Source organism: Podarcis tiliguerta (genome assembly GCF_965153285.1).
Source record: "Podarcis tiliguerta genome assembly, chromosome: 2".
Lineage (NCBI taxonomy): Eukaryota > Metazoa > Chordata > Lepidosauria > Squamata > Lacertidae > Podarcis > Podarcis tiliguerta.
Window position 1 is genome coordinate 110,524,876 of NC_139535.1, and position 13,568 is coordinate 110,538,443.

At 45.6% G+C, this 13,568-nt stretch overlaps 1 protein-coding gene across 25 annotated transcripts in view; it reads left to right on the plus strand.

Annotated features, from left to right (window-relative positions):
• The window catches only part of LOC310671418 (homeobox protein Hox-C5-like), a 149,457-nt gene that overhangs the window by 117,652 nt on the left and 18,237 nt on the right, over positions 1-13,568 (plus strand). For 21 of the 25 annotated variants that reach the window (XM_083427433.1, XM_083427430.1, XM_083427434.1 and 18 more), the window contains one exon: positions 102-2,294. In XM_083427433.1, coding sequence (XP_083283559.1) covers positions 102-781 — 680 coding nt within the window. In that variant the 3' untranslated portion in view covers positions 782-2,294. Of the gene's footprint in view, positions 1-101; positions 2,295-13,568 lie in introns of those variants that run through there. The other 4 variants (XM_083427442.1, XM_083427443.1, XM_083427444.1 and 1 more) reach the window with 1 other exon arrangement.

The following is a 13,568-nucleotide window of genomic DNA, read 5'->3' on the forward strand; positions in this document are numbered from 1 at the left end:
ATTAATCTACCAGGTACCATATTTTGTGAGGCAATACATCTATTCCTTGCAAAGTCATTAAGAATCAAGCTGAATTGACTTTTTTCATTTTCTTCATTTAGACCCCAGCTCCTCTCCACCAAGTCTCTCCTCTTCCAAGAGAGTCCGCACAGCCTACACCCAAACGCAGCTGGTGGAACTGGAGAAGGAGTTCCATTTTAATAGATACCTCTGCCGGCCACGCAGGCTGGAAATGGCCCGGCTTCTGAGGCTCTCTGAGAGGCAAATCAAGATCTGGTTCCAGAACAGAAGGATGAAGTATAAGAAAGACAGCAGGGTCAAGGGGACCATTGGGAAGTCCCCGAGCAAAAGTCCTCAAGTGAGTGACTATTTCAGTCAAATGGAGGCTGAGTATGATTTGGCCGCACCAAGTTCATGTAGCAAGGCCCAGGGAGGGGTATATAGTTATACAGACCCTCTCTTTGACAGCCCCTTAACGTCCATCTCCTTGGAGTATGGCCCCCTTTCTCTGCAAGGAGACAGTCATCATTATGGACCTCCAGTTCTGCAAGGGAGTCCAAGTGAAGTGGAAGAAAATTACCTGGGAAATATGCCTGAGGCTGACTCACTCTTCAGCTTCCCTGACTGTTCCTCTGCAAACCTGGACTACAGCTGTGTTGCCGAAATCCCCAGTCATCACCAGCTTGGGCTGTCCAGCTCACATCCCATTTACACAGATTTAACAACACATCCTGTGCCTCAGGGAGATTCTCAGGGACCTGTAAATCTTATGCATCTGTGAGGGTTCTCTCTGCCATGGAAACCAAGCAGGGGAAATTGCTACAGTCCTATTATCTCATTAAAAAAGGAAAAAACCCTCTAAGTGCAACCAACAGCATTTCTCTCCCCCAACCCCCCTCCAACCGCCCACCACTCCTATCTGCCCACCCATTACCTCCCATTTATTTAACTGTACTGGACATTCATTGGTGGAGGAGGGGCTGCTGCTGGATGCTGCAAAGTTGATAATTCACCCATAGCAAGGCTGTCTTCAAACCAAACCTAAGGCAGTCTATGCAGTGGATTTTTAAACATCCGTTTTGTAAAGAGGGTTTTGTGAATGATATTGCAAAGGAAGGCAGTGTGGGTCTCAGTTGTTCAGCAGCTATTGGCCTCATGATCCTCTTGGAAAAGGGGGAAAATCAGGTTGATCATAGTTGCTCTGGTTTTCAGGCATTCATTTCACAAAGTGAAAGGCTTTAACTAATCTTGCCACCCCATACAAGACAACTCAGAAGCAAGACTTGTTGAGTTCAATTGGGTTTACTCCTAGAAGAGTAGATGTAGAATTGCAGTCTAAGTGTGGCTATTTCCAAGTCCAGTTCTTTGCCTATTCCATTCCAAAGGTTTAGCACTTCACAGGGTGAAGAGCAGACACCTTGCCCTAATAGCAGGGATCTTTTAAGGTCCAATATCTTTCTACAGGCAAACACAGATGAGCATTTACCAACCATAATAGTCCTGGTGGCTAGTGCCCATTGGCACTGGTGGGTCCTCACTATGGCCCCATGTGAACCAAGAGTAGACTCGGAACTCCTGTGAATGGGTCTAGCCCAGGAGAAGATTGGCAGTGGTAGTCAAGCTGTTTCTCCAAGAAAGCTTGCCCATCAGTACTGATCTTCTGACTGAGAAATCCCATTGAGCCACTGATGAACCCCAGGTACCATAGATCATAGTTTGAAAAGCCATTGCTGTATGTTGCTATTGTCTAAGCCTCATCAAAATATTTTCTGACAGAACTGTGGTGCCGATGCAGCAAGGATAGGCAAGATGCATATTTCTCCTTCCTCTTTCATCCCTTGCCAGGGTGTTACCACCCCTAGGTAAGAACCTAGAGCTATCAGGGAAGTCCACTCCAAGAAACCCTGTTGCAGAGAGCCCATATCTCCAGAATGCGCTAAATCTTTGACAATAAGCATGCCTAACATAAAAGATAACACTTGAAATTCCACACCTACATCTTAAAAAACAAAAAAAAATCTCCTGTGATCCAGCTCCAATATTGAAATCACCTGCTTGTTGTCGTTCCTGGGCAAGTGAATGGCTGCCTCTGAGGGCTATTGTCTTGCCATCAGGCGCGGCTAGTGAATGCATCTTGGGAGAACCAGCTCGCAACCTCGCTGCTGCAGCAGTGAGCAATGTTTTCACTGTACGCTACACGTCACCGATGGTTTATTTTTAATGATTGCTTGGCTCTTGGCATCTATTTTAATGTACTGTTTTGATACTGGAAATAAAGAGGCTTTTTAAAAACAGCACCGGGAGATTTTCTTGGCGTAGGCAGACTAGCTTTTCTCCATGAACACTGCTCTGTTGTTCTTAGAATCACTTTGCCATCTTGTAGTTTACTAGGGGCTGGGCCTCACCCTTCCCTCACCCCCATTAATCATCGAGACAGCACGTACTTCAGAAGGCCTCTAGCTCTTTCATCTCCCAGTTAGTATGCAGCTTTGGAGCTTAGCCTGCTTGTGCATTTCTCTCCCCCCAACCTCCTAAACTGGCCCCTGCCTTCCATTAAACCTCTTCCATTTCCTTGGACTACAAGTTAGTCAGACCTTCTATCCTCCTTTAAGCGGCTTCTGGTAGGGCAAGTATCAGTCAAGAGAGTTTGGTGGTAAGATGCAAGGTCCAGTTTGCCAAAGAATCCAGCTTGCATGGTGCTGCGTTCATTGTTTCATGGTAACGGGAGGTGCTTCTTTTGGTGCCAAAATAAAGAACCAGTTTCTTCTGATAACCCAGCTTGAGGCTTTGGTCATATGAAACAGTTGCCCTTGTACTACCTGCTGACTACCAATTGCCCTTGGTTCACTAGTACAGTGGTGCCCCGCAAGATGAAATTAATTCGTTCTGCGAGTTTTTTCGTCTTGTGAATTTTTTCGTCTTGCGAAGCACCAATGTGTATTGACGGTTTCCCATAGGAATGCATTGGCGGTTTTTAAAAAAAAGGCCCAAGACGTTTCGTCTTGCGAAGCAAGCCCATAGGGAAATCCGTCTTGCGAAGCAACTCAGAAAACGAAAAACCCTTTCGTCTTGCGAGTTTTTCGTCTTCCGAGGCATTCATCTTGCGGGGCACCACTGTATGAACATTTAGAAAACTCTAATGTGTGTGTTAAAAACACAGTTGAGGTCCCAGCATCAGTTGCCCCTGTTAGAATGAAAATGCTAAACCTGAAATGAAATTTTTGGGTCAAATTTGAAATCCAGATGCAAAAGATAAGCATATAAAAATTCAAGTGTGATGCTGTGAATTTCAAACATTGTCTGATTTCACTTTGAAATTCAGTCAATATTTAGCACTTACTAGCCTATTTGGTTTCAGGCTGAAAATTCCACTATACCACATGTTAAAACCTCACCAATTTAAACTATTTTTTAAAAAAGGTTTAATTTTGGCTGGATCAGTCCCAATTCACCTGTGGATGAATTTTCACGAAATGTTGTTAAAGATCAATCTCTCAATATTTTTACACCTTTAAGAAGTATTATTAAATGCATAAATCCTGCAGAATACATAGTCAGGGAACTACAATAATATATATGCAATTCCCACCTCCAAGTCAATTTGTCTCTAGGAGAATTTGAGAACACCATCATCATCCTGGCATGTTCTCAGTTCTATTTGCTATCTAGTGTGCAATAACAGATCTTGGATTGCAGCAGTCTACAGGAATGTTTTAAGAGTATTTTGCATGGCAAAGTATCCCAAAGTTGTGATGCATAATTCTCAAATAATCTGGTGCAAAATATTTGTGTGGTCATTTAGAGGGGCTGTAGCTCAGAGGAAGTTCTCATGCTTTCATCTGTAGCATCTCCAGTTAAGAGGATATAGGGTAGCAAAGTTGGGAGAGATGCTCAGTGTCACAATGGGTCAGTGTGTCTGGCCCATTGTTAACCAGAAGGTTGGTGGTTTGAGTCCACCCAGTGATGGCTGTGAGCAGGATTCCTGCATTGCTGGGGGTTGGACTGGATGACGCTTCCAACTCTGTGATTCTGTGATATTCAACCACCAGAGACTGTGAAGAGCTACTGAAACAGACAAGGGATGATTATGTGGTTGGACTCCAACTCCCATTGTCCCTGATCATTGTTCATGCTGGTTGGGGGTTGATGGGAATAGCAGTCTACATAGGCACCAGGTTTTCCATCCCTGGAGTAGAAGTGGGCTAGATGGACTCCATGTTTAATTCAACACAAGGTAGCTTCCCATGTTCATCTGGAAATCTCATCTTTCTGTTTTTCATGCACCTGTAATGCATCGCAACCCACATGCTGTGCCCTAGCAGGTGGTGGTTGTTGGCATGGGTCAAGGTGAGCATTGGGGCATAGGAGTGCACAGGTTGCACCAGAAGGTCTAAGCAGATGGAAACAGCACACAGGTTTCTCCTGAGCTGCTTCCAATGTGGCCCACATGTCTCAGTGGCTACTGCAACTAAGTACTGCAGAGGACTGAGTGAGGGTGGAGGTGATGGGGGATGCCTTGGGTGGTACTCAGCTACATTTTTGCACAAGTGCAATGCTTTCCTCCCCTGCATGAGTCCCACACCACCTCCCAAATATGCTCTAGAGGGTTGGGGGAATGTCCATAACTTATGGGGGAAGGTGAGGGGGAGGTTGTTCCATTGAGCATGGGGAAAAATACAGGCAACACCCCCACTTACCTATGGGTTACGTTCTGAGACATCGTGCACATCAGTGAAATCACGTATATTTGAAACATCATTGAAAAACCCTTCAAATGCCCTGTTCCATCCCTGCCCCGCCCAGTTCTGCCCCCTTTTGTGATGTTTTTGTGACTTTTGTGGTCACTTCCGGGTTTGGTGCAATGCGCGTATGCGCGGCCGCACACATATTGAATGCACATAAATGGGGGGTTTGCTGTATCCCAATGGAACAATTTGCTCAGTGCTACACTGAATACAACCTTTTATCTCCAGATCACAACCTTCTCCAACCTTGGGTCCCCAGATGCGTTTGGACTATAACCCTCACAATCCCTGATCATTCATTCCATTGACTGTGAGTGATGGGAATTGTAGCCTAAGTGCTCAACAGCACCTGGGCACACTTCCTCCACTTTTCCACACAGCCCCTTACAGATCTAATAGGGACTCTATCAAATTGGGGTCCCTTGGCTCTTGATACGGACTCAGTCCCATCTCATGATGGGACTACATAAGCCAAGCCTGAAATTTGTTGATGGTCTCAATTAGCCTCAAACGTTTCTTGTGTGAAACCAGTTTAGAAACAGTGACACCACTGCACCTCCTTTGATTCTCAGTGGACATTCCTTCACTGAAATGGAACTGCATCAAATTTAAAGGCAAACGTGGGGAACCTCAGGTATGGGGACAAATCTGTTCCTCCAGGCCTCCCTGCCCAGACTTTGGGACTCTGCTCCTCGTGGTACCACTCAATGGTCCTGCTTCGCATTCTCCTCAAGTGCCTTTTGTCCTTAAACCAGTGGTTTTCAACCAGTGTGCTGTGGCACCCTGGGGTGCCTTGAATGATGGGTGCTGCGTGCAACACTGGCCTCTGTCCCTCTTTCCTTCCCTCCCTCCTCTGATGCTATCTCACATCTCTACCTCCCAAAGGCTTCCACAGCTGTTTATTGCAGCAGCCCTGGCTATGAGCTCCGCAGGAGAATGGTGCCTCTGGGGCTGGCCAGGAGGTGCTTCCCAGGTCCCTATGGGGCAGTGTGAGGAGGCACCTCTCTTTGGGGTCTGGGGAGAGGCAGCTCAGAGACCAGGGTCAGCAACTGGGGAGGGGAGAGTAGAGGAGGCTGAAGGAACACCGCACAAGGGAAGGTGTTTGAAAAAGGGTGAGAGGCTGCCAGCTCTGCAGGCAAGGGGTGACATAACTGGGCTGCTGAGCCTCACAGGGGAGCCGCAGAAAGAATGTAGTTGGTCAAGGGAGCTGTGGATTCAAAACGGTTGAAAACCTCTGCCTTAAACTGTGAGAATGCCTCTTGTTTATCAGGATGGAGGGATGTGGGCGTGTAGAAAGCTGAGCTCTGATTATTGTGTGACTGGAATATTGTATACTCTACATAGGTATACATCAATTGCTCCGGGCCCTGTTCCCTACTGGCACATGACTGCTGAAAAGCTGTCCATTAAGGAATATGGCATACCCTCCAACATTTCTCTGACGAAGATAAAAGGTAAAGGTAAAGGGACCCCTGACCATTAGGTCCAGTCATGGCCGACTCTGGGGTTGTGGTGCTCATCTCGCTTTATTGGCCGAGGGAGCCGGCATACAGCTTCCGGGTCATGTGGCCAGCATGACTATGCCACTTCTGGTGAACCAGAGCAGCGCACGGAAACGCCGTTTACCTTCCCACTGGAGCGGTACCTGTTTATCTACTTGCACTTTGCTATGCTTTTGAACTGCTAGGTTGGCAGGAGCTGGGACTGAGCAACGGGAGCTCACCCCATCATTGGGATTCGAACTGCCGACCTTCTGATCGGCAAGTCCTAGGCTCTGTGGTTTAACCCACAGCGCCACCCGCGTCCCTCTGATGAAGATTGGGATGTGGGATTTGGGACATTCCAGATCAAATCAGAAACTGGGATGGCTTCTGTAAATCTGGGACTGACCCTGAAAAACAGGGACACTTGAGGTCAGATATGTCCCTGAGGCTGAAGGAATATGACTCCACCCCCCCACATCCATCTCAAGTCTACCCAAAAGAGCTCTTAATTTTAGTAAAATAATAATAATTCTGGCCTATACCACTTTTATCTGTAAGTGGGGAATTGCATGACTAAATGGTACACACCACACATTCAAAGCACATTTTCCCCCTCCCAAAGAATCATGGGAACTGTAGTTTGTTAAGGGTGCTGGAGCCTGCTGCTCTGGGAGGGCTAAACTACAGATTCCAGGATTCTTTTTTGGGGGGGTGGTGGTGGTGAGAGATGCTTTAAATATATGGTGGTGTGAATGCTTCAGTCTGAAAGCAGAACTTAATCAGGCCCTGTGGATGTGGGGTTTTTTTTTTAGTGTGTGTGTGTTGTGTGCAGTGGCACACAGGGGGGGCCGGCCGCACCAGGCGCAACATCTGGGGGGTAGGGTTAGGGGGCGCAAATCCACGGGTTAGGGGTCGCAAGTTACTTGCCTTGCCCCGGGTGCTGACAACCCACGCTACGCCACTGGCTGTGTGTAACCTGGACTTGACTGCTAAGTTCTGCTGCCAGACTAATCAAAGCTCTGAATCAGAAAGGAGGAGAGAAGGTAGAGTTAATTTTCTCGTCTACCAGCTTCCCCTTCTTATTGGGAAAAGAGAGAGAGAGAGAGATCTTTGCTGAGGCTGCTGTGATAACAACTCTGTTCCTGTAAGGAGACCTCTGAAGAAAATGCCGAGGTTGCAAACATTAAGCATCCGTGAAACAACAACGGAGGCAGCTTTGCTGCACAAAATGAAAATGCGGCGGTGCAGATAAATGTAAAACACATTGCAGCGGCTCTGGTTCTTTCCAGTGGCATCAGGCAATTACGATAACACAACTTTCCACTGTATTTTATTGTATCTCCCCCTCCAAAGATGAATAGCCTACCGGCACAATCTACATATTGTAATTAACTGATAAATATTTAATAAGGGCAAGAACTTTATCCTTTCTTGGCTTTCTAGCAAGAAACTGGAAAGTGGGCAAACTAAAAAAAAAAACATTCATTGCCCACCCCCCTCTTTCCTCCTCCCCTTAGTGGTTTGAAAGCTAGAACCTATCAGTGCCTTTATAAAATAAGTAAGAAAGAATGTATCAGGGAGCAGAATGCAAAGGAAATATAAAAGGAGAAATTAGAAGAGGGGGAGAGGTAAATTTGCTGACATAAGCACACATCTCCAGATTGTAATCTGAAATAAAATAGCAGGAGTTTGGCCAGCCAGAGGATGAATCTGAGGTTAAATTGTTATTTACAGAAGAGCAAAGAGTGGAGCAGAAAGCAAAGGGTCTCTATAGCACTAGCCCTCAATCTCTGCTATGCGAAGTTTAATTATGAATTACTGTGAAATAAAGGCGGGGCGTTCCAATCCCAATTGCTGCTTTAGGCAAAACTTAGTTATATTTCGGTTTTATGTCTAGAAAGTTAGTGTGTCAGAGTGCTTAGAGTGTTGGACTTTGACCTCAAATCCCCACATATTCACATATGCTCACTTACCTGGGAGTAAGTCCCATCGAGTGAATGGGGTTTATTTCTGAATCAACATGCAGAACAGTGCGTTGTAAGCGGGTTTGTGCCTGTCATCCTAACCTCCCTCATAGGATTGTCGTGAGGATAATTTGGGAGAATCGTGTGCACTGTCTTGAGGTCTTTGGGGAAAAGTAGGATTAAAATGTTGTTGCCCTGTTGCTGCCAAAGGAACCTTCTAGTTGGCTTTTAGTTTCCCTTGATTATACAGTGGTAAAGGTAAAGGTAAAGGGACCCCTGACCATTAGGTCCAGTCGTGACCGACTCTGGGGTTGCGGCACTCATCTCGCTTTGCTGGCCAAGGGAGCCGGCATACAGCTTCCAGGTCATGTGGTCAGCATGACTAAGCCGCTTCTGGCAAACCAGAGCAGTGCATGGAAACGCCGCTTACCTTCCCGCTGGAGCGGTACCTATTTATCTACTTGCACTTTGACACGCTTTTGAACTGCTAGGTTGGCAGAAGCTGGGACCGAGCAACGGGAGCTCACCCCGTTGTGGGGATTTGAACTGCCGACCTTCCGATCGGCAAGTCCTAGGCTCTGTGGTTTAACCCACAGCACCACCCGCGTCCCATTATACAGTGGAACCTCGGGTTAAATACGCTTCAGGTTACATACGCTTCAGGTTACAGACTCCGCTAACCCAGAAATAGTACCTCGGGTTAAAAACTTTGCTTCAGGATGAGAACAGAAATCGCGGTGCAGCGGCGGCACAGCAGGAGTGGGAGGCCCCATTAGCTAAAGTGGTGCTTCAGGTTAAGAACAGTTTCAGGTTAAGAATGGACCTCTGGAACGGACCTCCGGAACTAGAGGTACCCCCTCTTATGTTTTGTTAAGTGAATTGTGCAAGGAGAACAGGCTGGGAACTGGGAAAGCAGAGCAAGTGAAGCATAGGCTCCTTGTTCTGAGGTTCTAGAGCCAAGGGCACCTGCATCTCTGCCTTTCAGGATTTCCTAGAGTCATCTGACACCTCTAATTCTGATGGCCCTGGCAGCCATCTATACAGTGGTAGCTCGGGTTAAGTACTTAATTCGTTCCAGAGGTCCATTCTTAACCTGAAACTGTTCTTAACCTGAAGCACCACTTTAGCTAATGGGGCCTCCCGCCACTGCCACGTGATTTCCGTTCTCATCCTGAAGCAAAGTTCTTAACCCGAGGTACTATTTCTGGGTTAGCGGAGTCTGTAACCTGAAGCGTATGTAACCTGAGGTACCACTGTACTGTGTCGGGCTGACCCTGAGAAATTCTGTACATGCTCAGGAGCACCCTTTCCCTCTCCAGCCAGCCTGATTGGCATGTTTGCTAATTCAGTGTGTGAAATAAGATGTTCATAAGATAATGCAGCCTCGCGAAACAGACTTCTGGATATGTCACAGGGAAATCTGGAGCTTGGCATGTGCTCTGATGTGCATGCATGGAAATCCTGTGTGAGATGCATTCATTTCTCCATTCAGAATGGTAGTGTGGCGCACATGCCAGAGATTATGCATATGCATGGTTTCTGAAGTAGGATGGTGAATTCACCTGTGTGCGCACATTTTTGTTTGTGCGCCAGTTTCTTCATTCCCATCTGTGCGCAAATCGTTGCCAAAAACCTTGCAAAGGCACATGCTTTCTAAGGGGATGGTCACGATAATAAAAGAAATAAATTCATGTACATCAAAGTAGGCAGACCTTGAGAAAAATATGAAATCTCTTATTTCAAAACACGTCTTTTAATCTTCGTATGTTTTCGACAGATCTGATGGAGGTCCTTAATTATGACCTTTGAATTATTGGGATTGGCTGCGTTGGACTCAAAATAGAATGGAATGGCTTTTATTTGTTAATCTGATACTATGAACTCAATTAATTAATTAACTAATCAGAGACTTAATAGGAACAACAAGAATAACAGTGACTTGCAGTGCACAGTGCGCTTTGCAATCCTTATCTTTCAGACTTACTAAAAAAAAGAAACAGCAGCTTAAAAATCCAGAGTGAATTAAATCTGAAATCAAAATAAAATCTGCAGACTGACCAAATGAATTCTGCATTCCTTTAGTCAAATTCATTTGTGAGTTAATCCAGGAGGTGTTCCTTCTAGTGCTCCGGTGCTTATTTTGGGGTCATTTTAACCACCTTCTAGAGTCTTATCTAACATAGGGGGGCAGATGTAAAAAAAGAGGGCATGACTTTGGCCTCTTTAACAATTCCGCAAAAGAAGTAATTTCAGCAGGCATAGCTTATGTTGTCATTAGGTCTGTCTGCAGCTTTGCATCTGGCCAGCCTATAAATGATAGGTTACATTTCTGGGTTATTTCACTGAGGAAAACAGAATTTCCCTAACATAAGAAATCTTTTATTAATTCAAGATGCCAGTGATATTCTGTCAACCCAGTCCAGGAAACCAAGAGCAGAGGAGGAGTACATATACACCACCTTGCATTTCAAGAAAGAATAGCAAATTTATGGCTTGCACGTGGGCACAGACTCATAACAGTTCCAGTGAGATCAACAACTTCTTAGACTATTGGCAGGGAAGGAAAGTAGTGTGTGGTTTATGTGCCTATTCTGGGAGCTGGATGCAACGAGATGCAAAATGGAGAAGAAGGTTTTCTACTTAGAAGGCTTACCCATTATGTTTTACCTCTTGATTGCTTTAGCAAAAAAGTACCGGTACCTGCAGTGGATTTCATGGCAGTGGGTGTAATCATTATCATTTATATCATTTCTACTGGCATATTATCATCTGAATAACATTTAATATTCCAGTGCTTTTTTTTTTTAGCATCCAAACTACTTCACTTAAGTTATCTTTGTAATAATCCTTACAACAGCCCTGTAGAGTAGGTCATGTGACAGATATGGGGGGCAAGATTAAAGTCACAGCTACACTGCATATTTGAAGCGCATGGCTTTCCCCAATGAATCCTGTGAACTGCAGTCTGCCCCTCACAGAGCTACAATTCCAAGGACCCTTAAAACCACAGTTCCCAAGATTCTTTGGGGAAGCCATGTGAGTGTGACCTAAATGAATAAGATCTTCTCTGAGACCACCCTAGGGAGTTCACAGCTGAAGTAAGATTTGACTGCATGGGTTGTGGTTCAGTCTGTGATCTTCATCACTGTGCTTACACCGCAGTGAACTGTGGTATCTAGCCAAGAGAGCGTTGGTTCAGAATCCTTCCACAGCCATCCTAAGTTGGTACATACCTTTATGGGTACAGTGGTACCTTGGGTTAAGTACTTAATTCGTTCCGGAGGTCCGTTTTTAACCTGAAACTGTTCTTAACCTGAAGCACCACTTTAGCTAATGGGGCCTCCCACTGCCACAGCGCTGCCGGAGCACAATTTCTGTTCTCATTCTGAAGCAAAGTTCTTAACCCGAGGTACTATTTCTGGGTTAGTGGAGTCTGTTACCTGAAGTGTATGTAACCCGAGGTACCAGTGTACCAACAAAAATGTTGTGAAATAGTGACAAACATTTGAGTTCTCCAGAACTCTTCATCAAGCTGGATGGAACATGAAGCAGGGAATGAGGAAAAATAAAAATACAATAAATTAAGCTGGATGTTATGTTGATGGGGCCACAGCATCCAACCTAGGTTTTGTGTTCTTAATTCCCTCCTTGTCTGCCCACCTCCTGCTTTGTGTAACATCTAAAGCGCCACACTATTTTGTGACATTTCCATTGGGAGGTATTGCCAATGATGGAATTTTAGAGGTCTCCCCCACCTTGCCTTTTCTTATGGGATCCATGTTTGCTTTTTGTGTCCCTCTGTCATGATGAAGCTCATTTTCCCCTTGAAGGAAGGGGTAGGATTTAAACACATGATAAATAAATTAACATGGGCATAATGACCTCGCCCTCATTGCAATTGCACATATCCTCATTCAAAACATTTTGACTCTCAAATGTGGCACATGTGAGTGATTGCCTAGTCAAATTTTGATTTATGGCTGTAGATAGCATGACATTTGAAAGTCCTAATGAAGTCGGGCTTCTTTGGCCTGCTTCCTTGTTTCCCATCTTTTAATCTTTTTGGATGGCTTTGTGGTGAGCCAATGTGGTGTAGTGGTTAAGAGTGGTAGACTCGTAATCTGGTGAACCGGGTTCGATTCCCTGCTCCTCCACATGCAGCTGCTGGGTGACCTTGGGCTAGTCACACTTCTTTGAAGTCTCTCAGCCCCACTCACCTCACAGAGCGTTTGTTGTGGGGGTGGAAGGGAAAGGAGAATGTGAAGAAGAAGAAGAAGAAGAAGAAGAAGAAGAAGAAGAAGAAGAAGAAGGGGAGGAGGAGGATGAGGAGTAGTTTGGATTTGATATCCTGCTTTATCACTACCCGAAGGAGTCTCAAAGCGGCCAACACTCTCCTTTCCCTTCCTCCCCCACAATAAACACTCTGTGAGGTAAGTGGGGCTGAGAGACTTCAAAGAAGTGTGACTGGCCCAAGGTTACCCAGCAGCTGCATGTGGAGGAGCAGAGACGCGAACCCGGTTCACCAGATTACGAATCTACCACTCTTAACCACTACACCACTCTGGCTCTTTGAGACTCCTTAGGGTAGTGATAAAGCAGGATATCAAATCCAAACTCTTCTTCTTCTTCTTCTTCTTCTTCTTCTTCTTCTTCTTCTTCTTCTTCTTCTTCTTCTTTAAAAGAGGATTGGACAAATTGGTGGGGGAGAAGACTCTCAAGGGCTACTAGCCCTGCTGGCTGTGCTCCACAGCCAAGAGGCAGCAATGCTTATGGAAACTGGAGGAAGGGAGACGCTCTTGTGCTCGGGTTCTGTTTGATGGTATCACAAAGGAGAATCTGGATGGCCACTGTGAGAACAGAATGCTGGACTAGATGGCTCTTCTTAAGTTAGCATTTGAGTCATCACATTTTGAAAGCTCCCTGTGGTCTCCTTGGGCAGCTTCAGTAGGAGATCTTCCTGGCAGTCTAGACCAAAGATTGCTGTTAAAGGTGGGACTCCCAGTATTCAGGCAAAGATGAGCAGAGACCCAAAGAGTTGCTTCTCGTTCTTCTTGGAGAGCTGGAGACAATTCAAAAGAGGAATCAACTCTTGTCCTGCATGCACACTCTTCCCACTTTTGCCTCTGCAAACAGGTTTAGCAGGTTTCTTATATTGCTGCTTAGAACCTTAGGAAACTGTTTTGAGTCAAGAGTTGAGAGTAGGGCGTGAGAATCGTGTGAGTTTGTGCCACGTAATGCAGTGTTACTTTCCAACAACTCTTTCTCTATTGGTTTTACTCTGGCTCAAGAGCTTGTGAGCTATCTGAAGCATAAAAGGTAAAGGTACCCCTGCCCGTACGGGCCAGTCGTGTCCGACTCTAGGGTTGTGCGCTCAT